Raw genomic sequence first — 20,294 nt, forward strand, 5'->3', positions numbered from 1 at the left:
CAGGACACAGCCACAAACCTCTCTGCGCCTTCACACAGGGAATCGGGGTGGGGATGGGGGTGGTCTTTCAGGACCAACCCCGAAGGGAAGGCCTTCCTCCCTGAGAAGCGGGTGGGACTGGGTGTCGTTGAAGGGACTGTGGGTGGCCAGGAGGACCCTTTCAGGGAGCTGAAAAAGCAGAGACCACAGAGCCAAACGAGGGTGAGTCTTCACGGTTTATTATGGAAGCCTATAAAAGAGCCACATTGAGTATTTCCAAAATCACAAAATGCACATTTTTTTAATATGCAACATGGAATATTATATACAGAGTAAAACCACATGACAGCAAAAACACTCACACGGCACCAGGTTCATATCAAAACAAAACACACAAGTGCTTTTTTTCAATATTAAAACAACTGTGATAAAAACATATTAATATTTTGAACCATGTTTACAATAGAGGAAACAATTCATATTTTACTAAATAACAAATATTTAACAGCAAAAACTTTATACTAGATATCTATTTTGAATTATAACAAAAATAGTACTTATAATAGTTTATAAAGACAGACACAAAATTATAACATTTATGAAAAAACGAGTTTTGTGTATAAAATTAGAGCGATCTGGGCAGAGTCAAGGTGATGCCCAGAACACAAATGCCAGCGCCTAACATTGAAAGTGCTTCAATCTGCAAGCCCATGGCGTGAAGAGCTTTGTGGGGTTCTGTCTCTTTAATGTCAAGTTACAATAGTAGGAATGGTAAGTGAGAACACATCACCCATCTAATGCTACCGCTATAAAACCTACAACAAGCACACAGACACGGATGGATGCAAAGAGGAGAGATGGATGAGTCTCGACATTGAAACCCTCCTGTCAGCCAGTCAAGAGCTTTCTTCAGTTCTCTTCTTAACCCCTTTGAGACCCAGTGGGGTAAGTAATCCTTCTTCCCTCCCTCACAGGGATCCTCTGTCTTGCCTTCTCTGCCCCTCCCAGGCTGGTCGCCGAAACTGAAGGCCATTGAAGCTTCCCACAGCCCTCCAGCTCCCTGCCTCTTGCCAGGGCTAGGCCTGGCGGGCTTTCTGTCTGAATCTGCACTTACTACAATCCTAGATAGCAAGCAAAAGAACAATTGGTTTGGGGTAAGATGGGTCAGCGTAGAGGAGCATGGACCTTCCAGAGACTGGGCTTTTTGTAGGGGACAAATTCTGGTGTACCATGCAGCTGTTTCGCAAGCTTTGATGAGTCCTTAACATGGTTGTTGTTTTTTTTTTTTTTTTTTGGGGGGGGGGGTGCCTGTTTTTCAGAATGGGGTGGGGGGAAATTGAGAATATTACTATTTTTTTAATGTCAAGTTTTGTCAATAGTGTCTGTGCTACACTGGCTTTTTAAATGATGAAAAGGTAGGAACCGAATGAAATACTTGAGAATGGGAGTCACAGAACAGTCCGTGGGCACAAACCATTCCCGTAAAGCCCAGCACAAGGTCACCGTGGGTGGGGGCAGGCGTGGAGGTCTGCCACCTGCCCACTGAACACCACGGGGAAGCCACTGAGTCAGGGCTGCCGAGAGCCCACTGGGGGGACTGCTGTCCCGCATTATTCTTCTGTGTGTTTTTTATTTTCTCCTAAAGAGGATTCACTGCTTTTATAACATCAGAAGCCAACAGAGAAACATGTAAAGCAAAGAAAAATTTGAAAACAGACAAAATCACTGAGAGACTCACCAGAGGCCCAAAACCATCCCGGGAGGCATCCCTAATTGCCAACACTCAAAATGCCAGTGGCAGGAGCTATTCCTCCTCCATCCACCGACCGCTCATTTTCAACCAAATCACCTGACAAGTCGCACGTACCCTCCTCCTCAGCTCTCTGCTGCAGCGCTCCCCACAGCCACCTCCAGCCGCCTCCGGCGGGGGAGGGCTGCCTTCTGCGCTCACCTCCCCTGGCTTTCATCTGGTCCCCACACCCCTGAGCTGGGCTAAGCAGACAGTGGCATAGAGGTGGGAAGGGACTTCAGGGACACCTTTCCAAGGGCAAAGGGCAAAGAGGGTCAAGGGAGGGATGACGGAGGCCCTGGCTCCCCGTCAGAAGAACGAACCCGTATCCTTCTCCATACTCACTAGCCAGAGTGGGGGGCACCACGGTGAACAGGGACAAGTGGGAGACGGCAGCATCCTCCAAAGCCCTGTGCCCCAGGTTTCCGACAGAGCGGGCGGGCAGGGAGGCAGTGGGCCATTTCCCCATCTCCCCCAGGGGCAAAGGCAGACCCACTGGATTTCACCCCGGGAGTGAGGCTCCGAAGTTGAGCCCACAGAAGGTCTGGTGCCTGGGGGAGCCGCTCGACCCTTGGCCGGCGGGGGCAGGGGATGGGGGCTGGGTCACTTGCAGAAGTCCTGCCTGGGACAGCTGGGATGGAAGCCAGGGGACGGTTGAATGCTTGTTCCAGTCCCAGTAACACCAAGAGTCGGTTTTATCAGTGAATAAATATGGGGGATGGGGTGCGGGGGTCAGCCCGTGGGCAGAGGGCCTTGGGCGTGGGTGTACCGGGAGCAGGTGGGCTCTGAGCCGCCTGCTGGGAAGGTGGGGGTGTCAGTGCGCGTGCCCAGGGCCGCCAGGGAGGACGCTGGGAGGACAGGGCCTGGGGCTCCTTTGCCCCAAGGTCAGAAGAGAGAAAAAGTAGCAGCAATAGGTAATTTCAAATGTCCCACATGGCAAGGGCTGGGCCTCCAGGCTGGGACAACCCATCACCGCTCTGCCAAGGGGGACTGATGTTCTATTACCCACAATGCTGTTCCCCGCGGTGGGTGGCCACAGCGGGAGGGGCACTCGCCTGTCTGAGCCGAGGCAGGGCGCGGGGTGCTGGAGAGAGGGCCAGCGGGGCACCTCTTTCTCTCCCTCCCCATGTCAACCCCCTGACCTCAAACTAAGAGTCCAGAAGAAAAGGGAGGGGAGAGACCAGTTCAGAGCATCACAAGCACAGGCTGCAGCACAGCCGACGGTTAACACTGTGACGGGCATGCGGGGCCGGGGGGCCAGGCCCTTTCCCCGGGGACTAAGCTGTTGGGAACCAGAGAGACTAGAGAGAAGCAGGGGTCAGGGGGAGGGCCCAGCCCCGGAGGATGGGCCCCTTTTGACTTGGGGCAGGTCTGCCAGGTAGGGGAACAGGGGGAGAGCAAGGCCTGGGGGGCCCTCCCCCGTCCCCAGGCTCCGGCCCCACCCGCACACAGGTTTCTACCCTTCCATCGCTCCCACCCCGAGGCCTGGAGCCTTAGACCGTGGCGCTCAGCATGGCCTCGGTCTCTGGCAGGATCTTGTTCTGGTTGGAGTCCAGGCCAAAGAACTTGACGCTGAGGCCATCCACAGGGTGCAGGACGGGCACCAAGGTGATGCGGGGGAAGGTCCGGGTGGCCAGCTCGAAGCGGCTGGTGCTGGCCAGCTCCACCGCCAGCACCTTCAGGAACAGCTTGGCCAGGTGCTTGCCGAGGCAGGTCCGGACCCCGCCGCCGAAAGGGAGGTAATGGAAGCGGCCGTCCTTGTCCTCGCTCCGCGCCTGCCCGAAGCGATCGGGGTCGAAAACGTTCACGTCCTTGAACACGGGCGCCGTGTCGTGTGTGTCCCGGATGCTGTACATGACACTCCAGCCTTTGGGGATCTGAAAACCCTGGAGGCAAGGCAGGGGAAGGGACGGGATGGGGTGGTGAGAACCAGAGGGGGTCTCAGAGGACCCAGGACCTTCTGCCTGCCAGCCCCCACCCAGATGTTCCCACTGTGGTCCTGGGGGCCTGGCCAGGCTCTCCTTCGAGCATGTCAGTCCACCTATTTATAGATGTCTCCAGGCAGCTTCACAGGACACCCAGGGGGGCTGCATCTGACCCGGCATTTGGGGCAAGGACCCTCCCACCAGCCTGAAAGCTCCCTGAAAGTCAGCATCGTCTTCCCACGAGACTGAGACTGAGGTACCCCATGGGGATGGGATGATCTTTCCCACCGGCCCACCCCACAGCCCACGGGAGTCTCACGTCGAGCTCGAAGGTCTGCAGCACAGTGCGGTAGCCACCGGAGACCGGCGTGAACAGGCGCATGACCTCCTTGATGACGCAGTCCAGGTAGTGAAGCCCGCTGAGGGTGTCTAGGCGCAGCGTGCCCTCGCAGGGGCAGCCGCCGCTGTGGAGGAGGCCCTTGGCCCGCAGCTCCTCCCGCAGCTTCTCCAGCACGGCCGGGTGCTTCAGCAGCTGCATGATGAGTGAGGTGCTGGCGCTGGCGGTGGTGGCGTAGGCAGCGAAGATGAGCTCCAGGGTCCCGTCCTGCAGCAGTGGAGAGGAGGCACCGCTTGCAACCTGCGTTCAGCCTGGCAGCAGCCCCTCTCTACCCATGTCCCCTCGACCCTGAGGCCATCCATCTGAGCCCTGGTGCTTCCTCTGAGCCTCACATTGCTGGGGCATGTCGGCCACGGCCAACATAGGTCCAGTCCCCTGGCTGGGCAGAGGCATGAGCCTAAAAGTCCTAAGGGGCACGGCTGCTTCCCACTCACTGCTGGATTCCAGAGCTGGCCATCGGCCCTCATCAGTGCAGTGAGCGCACAGGAAAAAGAGCAAATCCCAAGCAGTAGGCACTGTTCACGCCAGTAGAGTGTGGCACAGGGTCTCGAGCTGGGCCTTCAGACTGGCAGCCCCAGCTCTTCCTTCCTCCTCAGGAGAAGGAGGGAGGTGGAAGGTGGTTAGGACAGCTGAGAGGGTAAGGAGGCAGGAGGACCTGGGATGGGACCCCCAGTGAGAAGGCTGAGGCGAGGTGGCCCCCCCGGTGACTTAGAGCCCCTCCAGGGCCCTCTGGGGAACAATGGTGCCCCATGGAAAGGCCTCCCCAAGCCGTCTCATTCCAAGCCCTGCATTTTACAAATGTGGATACTGAGCCCAGAGAGCAGAGTGAACGAGTATATCCCTTACTTGCCATGGCACTACCTGCAAGTCACAAAACTTCTTACGAAATGGGAAAGTCTTTTGAGCTCCTTCCTGGCTCATCAGAGATTAAAAAAAATAATAAAAACAAACAAACAAACAAACAAAAAAACTGGAGCCAGGATATGCGGAAGCAGAGACAGGGATAGAACAGTCGGCGGTAAGTGTCCACGGGCACCTGGGAAGCATGTGGGCAGCAGAGTCTAAGTGAGGATGAACATCCACCTCAAGAAAGGGCAGGCAGGAAGCCTTTCTTGGAGCCCAGTGAGGACAGTCTCGGGGCCAGCAGCCCAGCTGGGTTTGGCCAGTGCCAGGCAGGCTGTGCCTCCAACTTGAAAAGGCTGCTGCTCCCCAAGGGCTGAGGCCACCCTCCAGCAACTGGCTTCTCCTTCTGGGCCTCATTTCCCTAGGTGAGCTCCTAAGGCTACTGTGACCATGAAATGCACTGAAATAGTGAATACTGGATGGGGAGAGGGTTGGCGGTGAGGAGCAGATGAGGGGTTTGACAATGCCCCTGACGCCACATCTGTTCGAGATTTCTAGGAGCCAATTTTCAGCACCTTTTCCAAAATGGTAGAGGGAATTGTGATGGGATGGAGAGCATGGGGCCCAGCTGCTCTGGGGACCAGCTCATCACCAGGACAGTGTGCACAGCAAGTCATGGGGAGGGAAGGGACGGCCCCACCCATATGGGTGCACATGCAGTCCCAGGGTGGAGCCCAGGCACTTGCGCTGCCTGGGCCAGGGGTGGGGGTGCCCCACCTTCAGCTCCTGCATGGTCATCTCCTTCCCGTGCTCCTTGCTGCTCTCGATGAGGATGTCCAGCGCGTCCGAGTAGTCCTTGCCCTGCGTGCATTGCAGCTTCTCCCGGATTGCCTTTTCCAGGCCCTTCTGTAGGGTCTGTCTTGCCTGAATGCCCTGAGGCAGGGAGGAGGCCATCTGGTTACCCAAGGGGAAGGGCAGGGTCACCGAGGGCCTCCTCCCAAGGTCCGGCAAGGTGGGGTAGAGAATCCTCTGAGAATTTCCCAACTAAGCAGCAGAGACCCCAGGTGAAGGGTCCACCATGCCCTCCCGCTGAAACCCCTCTTTGCCAGTGTGACCAGTGACTGTCTTAGCGGTCAGCTGCCCCTCCCTGAGGGGGGCTCATGGATGCCCATCTCATCTCTTCCCACGCCCTAGGTACTTACCCGCCGGTAGCCACTAAAGGGCAAGTCGACGGGCAGGGAGAAGACGTTCTCCACAAATTGCTGGTAGACCTCGAAGAGGTGCCCCAGGTCCTCCTCAGGGATACTGAAGCCCAACAGCACACGGATGGCCATACGGAAGGTGAGCTTCTGAGCTTCCTGGTACACGTTGATGGCCTCGGGGTGGCTGCTCCAGGCACGCAGCGTGTCCTGGATCACCAGCTGGATCTTGGGCAGGTAGCTCTCCAGGGCCTCGTGGCTGAAGATCTTAGAGAAGACCTGCAGAGGAGTGAACTGGTCAGATGGACTCGGGCCAGCCCACCCAAAGCACAGTTCCCATGACCGTGATCGGGGAAACTCCAGGTCCTTACCCTGACTAGCCTCAAGCCTTCCCGTCTCCAGTCACAGTCCCTCGGCTGGCTCCTCCACTCTGAGCCCCCTCCCACTGCCCACGTCTTGAAGGGAAGGCAGGGGAAGGATGGGATTGAAACAGTTCACAGAGTTGGGACATTCAACATCACTCACAGGGTGACCTGAGCTGTCATTCCTTACTAAAGCCCCAGAAAAGCATGTGCTCCAAACAATGGCAAAGCCGAAGACCCGGCAGTCCAGCTGCCAACAGGTCTGTAGGCCATGTGGACATACTAGCATGAGGGGCAACACAAGAGGGGCTGGGCAGGGCTGGAGGGGAGGCCCCTCCACTGCAGGGGCCATTCCTGAATGCCCAGGCCACGGCACAGATGTGCCCAGCAGAGACAGAACACAGGTGATTGGACTGGACAAGGAAGAGGTGGAAAGCAGGAGGTGGCTCTTTTATTCCACTGATGGGAGAACAAGAGACTCTAAGGCTAGACTGCAAGCAGAACCTCCTGAGACCCAAGGTTACTCACTCCCTGCGAAACACCTCAGGTGGAGATCCTAGGGGTCTGTTACTGTGCCATCCAGAAGTCTGCACTGTGACCGGGTCTGGAGGCAGGGGGATGGAGGTAAGGCTTTTCACCTCAGAAGATGAGAAAGCCAAACAGAAGGTCTTTTAATTCCCTGCATCTTCCCAGTTCATTTTAAGTAGCCAGTGAGTCTGCTTCCACCTCCCTTGCTTTCTGTCCTCCCAATTCCTGAGCAAAGAAGTCCTTAGCCTCCTTGCCCCTCCTCACCCAGATGCCCCTGTGCAGAGCTTCATGTTGTTACCCAAGGTGTAGAGGAGAGGGTAAAATGTGAGTTTATTTACTGATGGCCTGTGGGTCTCACTGGCAACCAACAACCTCTAGCCCCAACCCCTGGAGACAGAAAGAAGGGGTGCCCCCACCAATGCCTAGGGAAAGGTCATCAGGAAAGGCAGAGAGGGGAGGGGCAGAGCAGAGGAAGCAGACAAATATCCCTCTAGCCACCCCCAATCAGCCCCACGCAAACCACACACACGCGCCCGCCCTCCCCTCCTGCCCCCAAACACAACCACCGCACAAACTGTAAATGTGAGAATTTCCCCTGCAGTCAGCTCAAGAAGGAAAAGGTAACATTTTCCTGGCCTCGGCCCTGCATGGCTAATGGGAGGGCTGGTTTGCAGAAATAACAGTGCTGGCCCTTCAGTGGCCCAGCCAGACGTTCACAATAGCACTTTCATTCCGAAATTCCCGGTGGGCAGAGGGAGGGAGGGAGGGAGGGAAGGAGGCCGGTGAGGGGCAGAAAAACCAGCACTGTTTGGGGCTGCTCCTGCTACTAAGGGACAGCTGAAATGTAGAAGGATGAGGGGCGGTGGCCAGGGCAGGCCAGGCCTGGCCAGGTCACTCACACCTTGCTCAGCTGTGGGGGCACGGGGAATTTCCAGGGCCACCTCCCTCCAGCATGCTCTCTGCCTCAGCACCCTCCTCCAACCCTGGTGTTCTTAGGATTCCAGGTTCCACTCCTGGTCCAAGAGTTTTATGGGTAGGAGCCGGGCACTGCCCCAGAACCCAACACCAGCTGACTAGGGGCCCTTATAAAATAGCAAAGAGCCCACAGAAAGTGGTTGATGGGAGCCGAGCAGGCTCATGAGGGACACAGGATGGTAATTCTGTGGCCGCCAGGCCTCTGTGGGGAGGCTGGAGGTAGGGCAGGCAGGGACGGTGGGGAGCAGAGTCCAGGGCACTACCCTGAAGGAAAGGGAGCAGGGGCTAGCCAGGGCCCCCAGCACACGGAAGACCTGGGCACAAAGTGGGCATGTGGAGGGGGAGGGGGAAGCAAGCAGAGGCCCACGCTAACGAGGATCCGCCAAAGTCGAAGCCAGCTAGGCTCCTAAGATGCAGTGGTGGTGGTGCTTTAGTCGCTAAGTCGTGTCCGACACTTGTGATCCCGTGGACTGTAGCCTGACAGGCTCCTCTGTCCATGCAGTGGGTGGTAGAAAAAGGCAGAGCTGGCACCCGGAAACCTGAGTTTTAATCCCAGATCATCCACCAACTCACTGTAGGATCATGGCCAAATCACCTCCCGGGCTCACAGTTTCCTGATCTGTAAACTGGTGAGGCTGGACCAGGTGACCTCTGAGGTTCCTTTCAATGTACAAATCACATAAACACCAATATCCATGTGTCCCTAAGTAGACACTACCCCTTCAAAGCCTGGAATCTGGTATAATCACATGGTATAATTGCCTGCTGGGCCCCTACTCCCACACTCTGTATGGGCTACGGTGGCTCAGGAGGGGTCATTCCAGGACTACCAAACGGGGAGCTCCGAGGGACCCCACGGCACCCCGACACACTCTGTATGGGCTACGGTGGCTCAGGAGGGGTCACTCCAGGACTACCAAACGGGGAGCTCCGAGGGACCCCACGGCACCCCGAGGAGTGACCAGACCAGACCCAGGGACAAGCTCTGCCCTGTCCCAAAGGTTACATTCCCTGCGCCCTCTAGCGATGGCTGGCTGAATTGCTCCTACTCAAGCCTTGGGAGCCACGGACAACAGGAAGGACCCAAGAGGACCTGGGACTACTGGGCAGAGTGATTCCAGAGTAGGGGGTCCACACCTGACGTCCAAGGGGGAAGGGGCCCTGAGCAAGGCCAGAAGCTGAGATGACCCCAGGATGCCTGAATCTGCAGGCTCTTTGAGGTGGGGCTTCTGAAAGAATTGCAGCCCCAACCAGGGCCCTTATCTTGACCCATCCAGGAGTCTAACTGGATGCTCTGGGGTCCCTTTCCTCCTGGAAGTCCCACGATTCTCCTTAGAGGCCCCCTGAGGTGGAAAAACTACCCAAACGAGCAGCTAAGCAAAGGCAGGTTGCGGGCACTCCAAGCTCAGGGGGCTTTGCACAGTGGTCATTAAGACCACGCTCCTGCCTCCTGCTCAGCTGTTCCACAGGCATCGGGGCCTCCCAGGCGCCGGGAAACTCCAGGGCCTCATCCCTGGGACCGTGCCCAGGGTTAACAACGCGGGCGCTTCCCAAAGCTGGGACAGCCCAGAAACCACCGCCCGCCACAAAGCCCAGGAGGAGGCGGAGGTGCTGGCCAGGGCAGAGGGAGGCCGGGGCTCACGGGGGCGGGCAGGGTCAGCACTCGGGCACTGGGGAAGGCGCCGGCAGAGCAGCTCTGGGTGAAGAGGGGAAGGGTGTCCCGTGGCCCCAGAGCCCATGACCTGACCGCAGTTGCAGCGGGAGCCAGGGCTGCTTTGTTTCCCTCTGGGGCTTCCCTGGGAATTCCCACAAGTGAGCCAAGAATGCTGGACAAAGGTCACCGGGAACCGGCCGGGCTCCGCAGAGCCGGGCAGAGAGAGCAGCAGGTAGGGAACGCCCCATCTGGGTCGGCGCTGGGAGGGCAGGGCGCTGGAGGCCTCGGAACTTCAGGCATAGACGCCTGAGCAGGATGGGCTCCGGCCTTGAAGGATGATGTGCTTGTAAACCCTCTCCCCATCTCTACCTTCTTTCCCAGCAATGCAGTTGGCTCAAGAATCCCCATCCCTGGTTCTTCCTCTCCCTGGAATAAAAGTGGATTCCACAGCGGGGGCTGGGGTAACCACCAGGGGGGCTTGTGAAGGCTCAAATTCCCTGTGATTGTTTCTGCAAATGTCTCCCTCACACCCGAGGCCTCCCTCCCCACGTCTCACCCTGGGAGGGGAGTAGCTCACCGGGCCCCCATGGCCCTGTGCTGACGCCCTCAGCCAGATAACTGCCCCCTCACAACTGGATGGATGCAGAGAAAGATGGGCAGCCTCAGAAGCTGGAAGAGCCAGAGAGGGAACCCACTCCCTGGGCCAGTGACTCAGACTGGGAGGAATGGAAGCGGCTGCCCGGGAGGGTGGGGGCCCGGGCAGGCCACCCCGCCAAGCCACCAGAGCCGCAGCCTGCGGAGTGGAAAGAATAACAGAGGGCGGGCAGCCGCCGAGGCAGCTGTCCGCACAGCACAGGAGTGACGCCGAGGTGTGTACTTTATGCTCAAGGAAGGGGGAGGACAGGAGAGGACATCACCCCTTAGCTGCCTGGCATTTCCACTGGACCTCCACCTCACCCCGGCTGCCTCCTGAGTCAGACCCTCTGATGGGGAGGTGCTGGCCAGACGACACCCTCTCCCCCCGCCCTGCCCAGCCTGTGCATGCCCCTTCTGGGTCCTCAGCATCTGTGGGAACAGAGTTTCTGTCCCCTGTTTGAGTCCAGCTCTGACCGTCTCCCCAAACTCTTCCACACACGGCAAAAGCACCCACTGGGTGAGGGGAGGGCAGCACTTGGTATATCCCTGCTGGGCCACAGACTCTGAGAAGGTCTTCCCAGGCCCTTCTATCCCTCCTCCAGCCAGAAACAAACCCCCTTGGAAAGCTGAGGCCCAAAGCAGGAACAGCCTCCCAAGGTCACAGTCCCGGGCATGACGGGCCACACTCACCAGGGTCCCTGAATACCCAGCCTCCCACCACTCCGAACCCACTGAGCCAGCCTCTAGCAGTCCTGGGGACTCCAATGTATCTGTGAGCCTGAAGGGGATGCTCCTCAAGGGCCCAAGTTTATTCTAAGGGTAAGGCCAGCTGCTGTGGCTACTCTGGTTTACTCTCAAACTTTGTCAGCCCCTTGAGGCACACCCCCAACCTCTGCCCTTCAGCCTAGGGCACCTGGAACAGATACAACCGGCATAGAGGGCTCAGGGCCAGAGCAGACCCCAGCCAAGCCTCCCTGCTGCCAGCCAAGGCCACAACTGTCCCCAAGGCTGGGAGAGTGAGCACACACCTCAGCATCAGTCTTGGATCCATCCCACCCTGGGAGAAGGACGCAGGGGGGAGAGGGAAGGGAGAGGACAGCCCCCACACCACTTGCCCCTGCCCGAGACAAGGGTACACAGAGGGAGGAGACCACTCCCAGGGCCCTGGCAGCCAGCCGTGGGCACCCTCCCCCGCTGACCTTCAGAGACATCCGCTCCTGTCAACTGCCCCCTCAGAAGCCCCTGATGCTACAGTAACTTTTGGTGAAGGACCTCCGCTGGCCGAACAAAGGCTCTGCGGGGGCAGCTCCCAGGAGCAGGGCTGCCTGGCCATTCACTGCCTTCCCATTCAACCCAGGTGGAAACGTCTGCCCTGAGCCGAACCTGGTGATCAAGACTTTGGAGCCAGAGGCTGTGCCTTGGTTCAAAGGCCACCCGGAGCCGGTCTGAGCTGGCCTCCCTCAGGATCCCGCAACCGAGGGCCCTCTTGGCTCTGCCCTCCTGCCGAAGCACCTCCTGGTCTCTCTATCCTGACACAAATCCCAGCATACACAGGATTTCTGAGAGAAGCACGATAAGCCTGAGCCTGAGCTCCATCCCCACCCAGGGGGCCGAAAGCCTAAGTCAGTGAGGAGCCATGGGTGGGCGAGCAGAGCTTCTTAATTCCAACCCCCAAAACCTATCTATCTCAGTCATGGCCATAGAAGTCCCTGAGCCAGGGGTCAGAGTAGGAGGGGCAGGAAGACCACTCCTAGGGTCTCTCCAGTCCAGAGTTACAAAGCTAAGTGCATCTCTGGGATGCACTCCAAGTTCTCTGGCAGAATCTCAGGGCTACTGTCTGAAATGCCCTGAAGATGCTGGCTCTTTGGTGTAAAGAAGCCGGGCCCTAGCTCCAAAGGAAAAGAGGAAATGTCTGATCCTGGTGTGTGGGGTTGGGCCCTGGATGCTTCCAGGACGACCCATGACAACTCCCCGTTCCCCTCCTCTGTGTCTCTGATAATCCTCCCCCGATTGATCTTCTCTACTTCTCTCCATGCACTCTTCTAGGGCAACCCAGCCTCTCTGCATACATAGAGAGATCCAGTCCCTCCCCCCAAATCAGAGACACCCCAGACCCCAGGTAGGGGAGGCATAACAAAGGAGGCGGACGGAACCTGAGGTGGTGACTAACCACACTGGCCTGGAGTCCAGAGAGGATTCTGTCAGACTGGGCAAGGCGTTCATCCTCCCTGGAAACCCTACCCCTCTGGGCCCCAGACCACCAGGGCAGCCTGGACAAACACCTGGACTTCAGCGATGACTGTGAAGAACCCCTTCCCAGCACATCTGGTCAGACCTCCCAGAGAAGGGGTGGGGTACCAGCCCCAATGGAAATAGTGACTTTCCTAGTTCCCCACCAGCAGGGCCTCACTACACCTGGGCCCCACTTCCTGTGAGTACATCCTAACCTAAGCAGGCTAGGGTCCCTGCTTGCAGTGTGGGCTGGATAAGGCAGTAGGAGTGGCACAGGGCAGCCCCAACCCCGGCCAAGTTGAGTCTACCAGGCACTGGGCCCAGCAAACAGGCCATTCTCTCCAGGACCAACACGTGTGCCCCTGAGTATTCTCTTCTCATCCCTCCAGCTAGATTCCACTTTTCAAGCGCAAGGACCCTGCCTTTCTGTTTGTATACCTAGCTTCTATGTTTGTTTCTAGCCCAAGCCCTGCTATTTAACTCAGTAAACTTAAGCTGATGGAACACCAGTGAATGATTTGGGGGAGAAGGACCTTTTCATCTGTCATTTTAACATAAGACGCACACATGCCACATAACAAGACCACCACCAGTACATACAGAGGGTCCCCAAGTCTCTGTCAGGATGAGCTGGTCTCTGGCTGCTCCCGACCCCGGAGGAGCTAGAGGGCAAGGGTGCCAGGAAGAGACACACTCTCTATGCCTCCTCTGTGGTCCAGCTTTCTGGCCTCTCCTAGGCCCCACCACCTCACCCTGTCCCTCAGGCTTCCTTCACTGAGTATTCCTCCAGCAGCATTCATTGTGTCCCCCCCTCCCCCACCCTCCCGCTCCTTCCAAATGGACCACAGAAAGCCAAACCCGGGGGGCTTTCCAGGAGGGCCCTGCCCCACCTGAAGGCCTACAGCCAAGTCAGGCAGAGGGTGAATGGAACTGCGAGGCAAGAGCCTCCCCACAAACCTTCCACATCCCCAGGGTCTCACACTCAGCTCCAGACCAAGCTTTCTTCCTCCCAGCACCGCCCCCCCCCACCCCCACCCCGCCAAATCTCCACCCTCAGCTTCTGGCAGCCCCGGGTGGGGCAGGGCTGAGTAGGCTCTCCTCGGTGGCTTAGAAACGCTCTTCCCAGAGAAGCCAATGTTGCAGGCCCTGCCCTGCCTTTTCCTCCTTCCCGACCTGTTTCCCCACCTCTGGGAGTTGGTGATGGACAGGGAAGCGTGGCCTGCTGCATGCAGTCCATGGGGTCGCAAAGAGTCGGACACAACTGAGCGACTGACCTGAACTGAACTGACCTGTTTCAAGTCCCTCAACCTCAGGGTCCTCTTCTGTGAGAGGAGGACAAAAATGGTTTTCTAAGCCAGATTCTTTGGAGCTGGGTTCCTGAGTCTCAGGCTGTCTCTTTAAAATAAACTTTTGGTGGAGTTACACCAAAAGAAGAAAAGAAGTGTTTCGCAGCCCCCTCCCCGCCACTCCCGGGAACCCTCCCCATCTGCCCCCGGGCTCTCTTAGCTGCTTCCTGCTCCAGTGAAGCAGCAGGAGAGACTACTTCAGAAGCCCCTTTCCCAGCCCCTGAAATGCTTGCTTTACAGGGGAGGGGGGCGGGGGGTGGGCATGTGCAGACCAGTCCCCTCTGATTTTTCCTACTTTTGTCTGTTACGAAGAACTACTCTTCGCTGGCAGTTCTCTGAAGACATGGAACTCTATGGGATGAATTCCTCCGTTCACACATAGACTTCCGGCGGAGGGGGCTGCCCACCGTGGCCTCTCCTATCTCCCGGGCTCTGCCACTCTTCCCGGAGATCACAGGCATGCCTCTCCCTTTCCTCTAGGTTTCAAACCTGGTGAGTCCTCTGACCCAATGGAAAAAATGAAGGGAGGGGAGGTCGTGCAGCGCCGCCTCCCCCCGTCGCGGCTGCTTTAAGCCGGCGGGCCGGCGCCCCGCCCGCCGGCGGCTCAGCTTTCGGGTTACTGCAGTTCAAACAGCACGTGCCGCCCGCGCTCGGAGCCGCGGCGGCGGCGCAGCCCTGGGAGGGGGCGGGGAGGCTTGCTCCGTGCGCGCTGGCTCGCCTCCTCCTCGCCTCTTCCAGGCGCTCGGGAAATCCACAGGATAAACACCCACTTTCTCTTCCTCTTTATGGGAGGGGGGTAGGTGCGCTTTGATCCCCCGCCGCCCCCTCGGCTGTTACCCCACCCCTCGTACTTCCCCCTCGGCCCCGATCCGAGCGCTGTGGCCCAAATTTCACCTCGCCCCTCCCAGGCAAGGCCCAGCAACCGCCGTCACAGGGTGCCCCCAGCCGCCCGCGCCTGCTTGCGGCGCCCTTAAAGCAACCTGCAGCAGGGGAGGCTAGGTGTGATTTTAGAATGAGCCGTTTTCTAGTCCTCGGGATTCCAAGGGGCGATAAGGAGGAGCGCTGGCCACCGTCCGCCCTCTCTTTTTTGTCCAGGTTTGTGGAGCACGACGAGGACAAGCTTTAGACGCCCCTATCGCCGCATGTTAAAGTTGTCCAAACCAACTCCCAATGACCCTCCCTTTGGGCCTGGTACTGCGCACGGTGCGGTGGGCCAACAAAAGGGCAGACCCGGAGGAGGCCTGTGCAGGCCCTGGATCTGGGATCGCCGCTGTCTAGGCAGGGAGCTTCGGGATTCTCCCGCATGGTGTGCAAATACGGGCGCGGATTCTGGTGGGGACGTCCCCGGGGCGCCAAGAACTCCTTACTCCGAGGGGGTGGCACGCGAGAAGAGGATCAGAGCACGATTGCGGGGCTCTTACCTTGCGCTTGTTCCGGTGGATATCGCCGATGGAGTTGGACACCGTGTTCGGGCCCAGCAGCATGCGTGTGCTACGTGGCCACTCGGTGCTCACAAGGTGGTGCTCGCCCATGAGGATCTTGCGTACATTCTCCGCGCCCGTCACACGGATTAGCGGCCTCCCGAGCAAGTGCGTCTTGAACACGTTGCCATACTTCTCCCTCCGCGACGACTGGAAACCAGAACCCTGCGGGGGCCACGCAAGAAATTTCTCAGGGCCCACATCGCCAGATGGGACGTCCAGGAGGCCCAGCCTCGAGGGCCCGCGGGGGAGGGGCGGAGGACCCCACCTCGGGCACCAGTTCCCTACCCTCCCCTACCCCACTCACACACATACGCACGCACGCACGTAGGTTTTATTTTTCATAGCATGCACGAGAACTGGGAAGTGGGGCCTAGAGGAATAATAAATAATGCAGGGGGCGAGAGGCCCAGGGCACCCCGCGGGAGGTTTTTTAGTAATGACTAGCGGGAGGGAAAAGGTATCACGGACCGCGAGACCCTAAACTAGAGCCTCCGCCTCCCCCCCCTCCCTCGCCTCGCGCTCGGGAGACACTCGGAATAAATATTTCCAGGCTCGCGGCCACGGGCCGGCGAGACCCCGCGGGGTGGCCGCAGGCCAAAGATTATTTATAGCGGCGAGCGGTCGGTGCCCCGAGGCAATCACTACAGATGGGGGTTGGGGTTTCCTCAGTTCGCGGCTGTGGGCCTCGAAGGGACCCGGTGGCCCTCTGAGAGCTCCGCAGGGTAGAGTCACGGGCCCGGAGCCGCGATTTTCCGAATGTAATTTGCCCCGAAATAACTGAGCAGGACTTTCGTCGCCGCCTTGGAGTTTGGAACGCGAGCGCAGAGGAAGGCGCTTCCCGCGGGGCGGGGCGGGGCGGGGCGGGGCGGCGCGGCCGTCACAGGTAACCGGATCCCCGGCGGCAGCGCGAGCCGAGCAGAGCCAGGCCCCGGCCCCGGCCGGGCGCTCGGAGGAGCTGGCTGTGCTGGCCCCGCGAGGGTACCGGAAACCGAGGGGACCTCCGAGGGGCGGGGGCAGGGGCGTCCCGCTCACCTTTGACGTCGTTGCTCGCCACCCAACCCCGCATTAACCCTTCTCGGGCCGCGGCTGCAACCCGGTGCAAAAGGGGAGGGGCGCCACCTGTCAGGCTGCCCCGCCTGCCCGCCAGCAGACTTGCGGATGCGGGCTCCAGACCTGCGGGGTCAAGCACCCCCCGAAGGGACCCTCGGCTTCCTCTTTTCCCCGGTTGGTCCCCCTCCTCACTTTCCTTTCTTCGGCGGAACGGTATTCGCCAGTTAGATGTGTACACACCCCAGCCCCGCCGAAAAGTGACTCTGCAGAACCCGGAGCCCTAATCACTTTTCCACATGTGCCTCCGGCCCGGGCGCGCGACAGGCAGCGAGCCCGGAGCGCCCGCGCCTCCAGGTTGGCGGGTGGGGGAGAACTCCAGCCACTCTGCGGCGGTTCTAGGCGGCGTCTACCCCTTTAAGAGAAATCAAGGCGAGGGTGGAGGTGCGACCGAACTGGGGTGAGGAGCGGGGCTCCCTCGCTCTGCCCGAGGTACCGGTCTCTCTCACTCCGTCTGACTCTCCTTCGCTCCTCTCCTGCGTTTCCTCTGTTTTTCTTTTCTTTCGACACAAAAGTTGGGTTGTGAATTTTCCGAGGTCGCCGCCGCCTTTCTCCCGCCGCACCCCCCACCCCCGCCTCTGATCTGCCTAACTATAATTAAAGTGCGTTTTTTGTGGTATTAATAAAGGGTTATTTGTCCGCCGTTTCCACGGTCTTCACAAAGAGGACTTTCATAGGGGCGGCCGCTCGGGCCGCGAGTCCAATTTATACAAAAATGTTGTATTTTTAGCCCTGGGCTCTGTTTAGATGGCGCACGGTGGAAACGGAGAGCCCTTGGAGGTCCCCCAGTAAAATCTGATAAATGACTCCGAAAAAATAAAGCTGGGATTCAGAGGTTTCCCATTAACCCCTTCACTGCTCCTCTACACGCATCTCTCATTACCCGCCCGCCGGGAGGGTCAAGGGCTCCCCGGGGGCGGACGGATGGGGAGGCGTAGACCTGCTTCCCCCTCCCCATCTTACGTGCGAGTTGGACGCGGAGCCCCAGAGGCCCTTGTGGGATTCGGAGAAAAGGTCAGGGGGACGTTGGTGGCCGGGGGAGGGGGGTTAGGAGGGGGGCCGGTGACAGACCGCGAATTCGGCAGATTGGCTCTAACAAGGCAGGGGCCGACGCCCCTGTGAATTATTTTATTTCCTAAATTCTCGGCCAAAAGCCTAGACCACCGCTGCAGTTAACCCTTTAAGTGTGTTGGCACGGGGGAGGCTCTGGGGATTTCTTCACGGCGGTGGGGGCGGGGTATGTAGGTCTCACTGGTTGAAATGAACCCCACCTTGCTGCACGAACCGCGAAGAGACGAATTTGATTCCGGGTCTTGGGAAGACCACTGGGCAGAGGAACCTCGCGTGCCCCTCCCGCCCCGGCTCTGCTGTCAACTGGCTCCGGGCGGGGCGGGGCTGCGCTGGGTGTCTGTGTGTGCACGCGCGGATTGCACGCGTCTGTTAATTTCAAGCCAAGCTTTCGCACTTCTAAACCCACAGGTCTCTGCCTTCACCTCCCGCCTCAGCTTTCCTGGGCCTGGGCTGTCTGTTTCAGTACAGACATCCTTCTGCTAATTCTCATTAGCTTCTGCCAGACAAACCCGCGTGCATACGCGCACGCAACACACCTCCCGCGGTTAACCCAGAGGACCCCCATCCAAAAGAAAAACCTGCTGTGTAACACATTGCGAAAGCGATTGTCTAGCGCCTGAGGAGGTTAATTGCAGATTAATTTCCCCATTACCTACCTGGGTCTGGTCCCCGACAGGCCCACCCCCATTATTGCCGGCAGTGTGGTTTGTGCGGCGTCTAACAACAAACACAAACGCTCTCTATGGATCTCACACACCTCTCCCAAGTTCCTCTCCCCTGCTAAACTGTCCCCACCTAGTAAGTAAACAGACCCTTTTCTCCGAAAGTCGCGAAACCTCCGGTATCGGGCTTCTCCTTTTCCTTGGGATGCCTCCTCCTTCCCCCACCACAACACACACAGTTTCTCGAACCGTGGACCAGGGCAGTAGTACCTGGCGTGGCCAGTACGGGACGCGGCGGGAACACAGCCCGGGTCTTTAAGCGGCAATCCCGGCTGCCACTGGCCCACTCTTTCTTTCCTTGACTCGGTTTTCGGGTCCCAGGTACACCGACAAAGACCGGGAAGTCGACGGCGACTGGGGCGGGAGCGCGAAGGAGAGGCGAAGGCGGCTCTAGACGGGACGCCCCCTCCGACTCGCGGGGCTCAGGAAGCCCCCGGGACGCTAGACGCACCCCTGCTGAGTCGCCCGCGGCTGGAAAAAGTCAGTCTTGGGAGCCCTCTGGGATCCAGGAACCTCTCTTACCACCCCCTTGAACCTGCGCACCCGGCGCCAGGGGGCTCAGAACCACGCCGCAGGCGGGCCGGGGAAGCCCGGGCGGCTCAGGCGGTGAGGAGGGAAGGGGCGGGGCGGGGACTGGTGCCTTCAGGCTCCCGGCGCCCCCTGGCCGGCCCGAGGCTCCATCCGCCCGGTGCTCGCCGCTAGCGGAACCTGGAGAGCAACGGAGTGAGTGCGCCCTTACCTGTAGCAGCCAGTGGCCGGTCTCTCCGATGAGCGGGAAGCCCATGGAGCCCTTGGGGATGGGCAGCTTGCAGCTCTTGTCGCGGGTGGCCGCCCAGCGCAGCTGCCACAGCTGCTGCGACACGGCCAGCAGCAGCGTCACCGACACCAGGCACGCGGCGAGGGTGGCCAGCGCCGACACCAGCTCCAAGCCTTCAAAGAGCATGTTGGCGGCCGCTCGGGGGATTGGCTGTGCGGGCCGCAGCGGGGGAGGGGAGGGCCAGACGAGCAGGGACGCGAGCGGCGGGGGCGGGGAGGCTGCGGCCGGGGGTCCTGGCACCTCCAGCCGAAACGGAGCAGGAGCAAGGGGCCGAGGGAAGGGAAGTGGAGGTTGTGAGGGGAGAGCGGAGGGGGGTGGGAAATCGCCTAAAAGAAGAGAGAGAGGAGACACGAGGCGACTCGGAGTGCAACTTTGTTTGTTTGTTTGTTTGTTTGTTCCCTTATAGCGGGCTTAGGGGTTGCTCGAGGGGTGGCGAGACGAAGTCGTGAATCAGGCTGGTGGGTTAGCTCTCCCTGCAACCATCACACTCGGAAAACTTGGGGAAAACTTTGTCCAGCGGGAGTCTCTCTCGTAAGCCCCTTCCCCTGTTTGGGAAAAAAAAGAAGAAGAAGAAGAAGGGGGCCAGAGAACTAGCGGAGAGAAAGTGCGATGGATCTGTCAAAAGTTTTCCCCTCAAATTCCTAGGTTAAAAAAAAAAAAGGAAAAAATCCTGAATCCCCAAATTCCAACGAACCCAGAAACTTTGGGTGCGAAGGGGAAGGCTCCCCGGCTGAGGCGAGTGGAGAGGCCGAGCTCCGCGCCTCTGGGCTGCCCGGGGAGGCGCGCCGGAGCCCCGGAGCCGCCGCTGCACCCCCGAGGCGGGCGCGGCGGGCGAGGCGGCGAGGCGGACGCGGGTGCGGAGCCGGCGGCCCGCGGCCCGGACGGGACGCAGCCGGCGACAGAGCCCCGGGCGGGCGCTGGGGCGGCGGCGGCGGCGGCTGCGGCGGCGGCGGCGGCGGCGGGCGGGAGGGGTGAGGCGGGGTGGGGTTGGGGGAGGAGGTGAAAACCCGAGCTGGGCTATTGTATCAATTAAGAAAAGGCAGTCCGTCCCGGGACGCGGTCTCTCGGCTCTGGAGTTGCTGCTGGGGAAAGAAAGGGGGGAAAAAGAAAGGAAGGCAAAAGGAATGAAAGAGGGGGGGGGGAAAGCCGGAGGCAGGATTTCAGGGCTGATGGTTTTAAAAGCTTCCCTCAATGTGAATTTGTGCCTCTGAGAGCCAGGCGATGCGTG

General features: G+C 59.2%; 1 protein-coding gene across 1 annotated transcript; it reads right to left on the bottom strand.

The window, feature by feature from the left end:
* Positions 1-202: 202 nt before the first annotated feature.
* Positions 203-19,873, bottom strand: LOC133065049 (cytochrome P450 26B1). Its single transcript, XM_061155698.1, has 6 exons — positions 18,989-19,873; positions 15,287-15,511; positions 6,136-6,411; positions 5,711-5,866; positions 4,013-4,297; positions 203-3,654 (listed from the first exon to the last, which is right to left on the bottom strand). Exons 1-6 carry the CDS (start codon positions 19,190-19,192, stop codon positions 3,262-3,264), a joined length of 1,539 nt encoding a protein of 512 aa, XP_061011681.1. The 5' UTR covers positions 19,193-19,873; the 3' UTR covers positions 203-3,261.
* Positions 19,874-20,294: the final 421 nt, after the last annotated feature.

The sequence above is a fragment of the Dama dama genome, chromosome 11 (genome assembly GCF_033118175.1).
Source record: "Dama dama isolate Ldn47 chromosome 11, ASM3311817v1, whole genome shotgun sequence".
In the NCBI taxonomy this organism is placed as follows: Eukaryota; Metazoa; Chordata; class Mammalia; order Artiodactyla; family Cervidae; genus Dama; species Dama dama.

Coding starts and splice junctions, on each gene's coding strand:
- LOC133065049 (XM_061155698.1), bottom strand. CDS start 19,192: ATGCTCTTTGAAGGCTTGGAGCTGGTGTCGGCGCTGGCCACCCTCGCC. Junction 15,512..18,988: donor CCGGCCACTGGCTGCTACAG/GTAAGGGCGCAC, acceptor TGGCCCCCGCAG/GGTTCTGGTTTCCAGTCGTC. Junction 3,655..4,012: donor TGCAGACCTTCGAGCTCGAC/GTGAGACTCCCG, acceptor CCTTGCCTCCAG/GGTTTTCAGATCCCCAAAGG.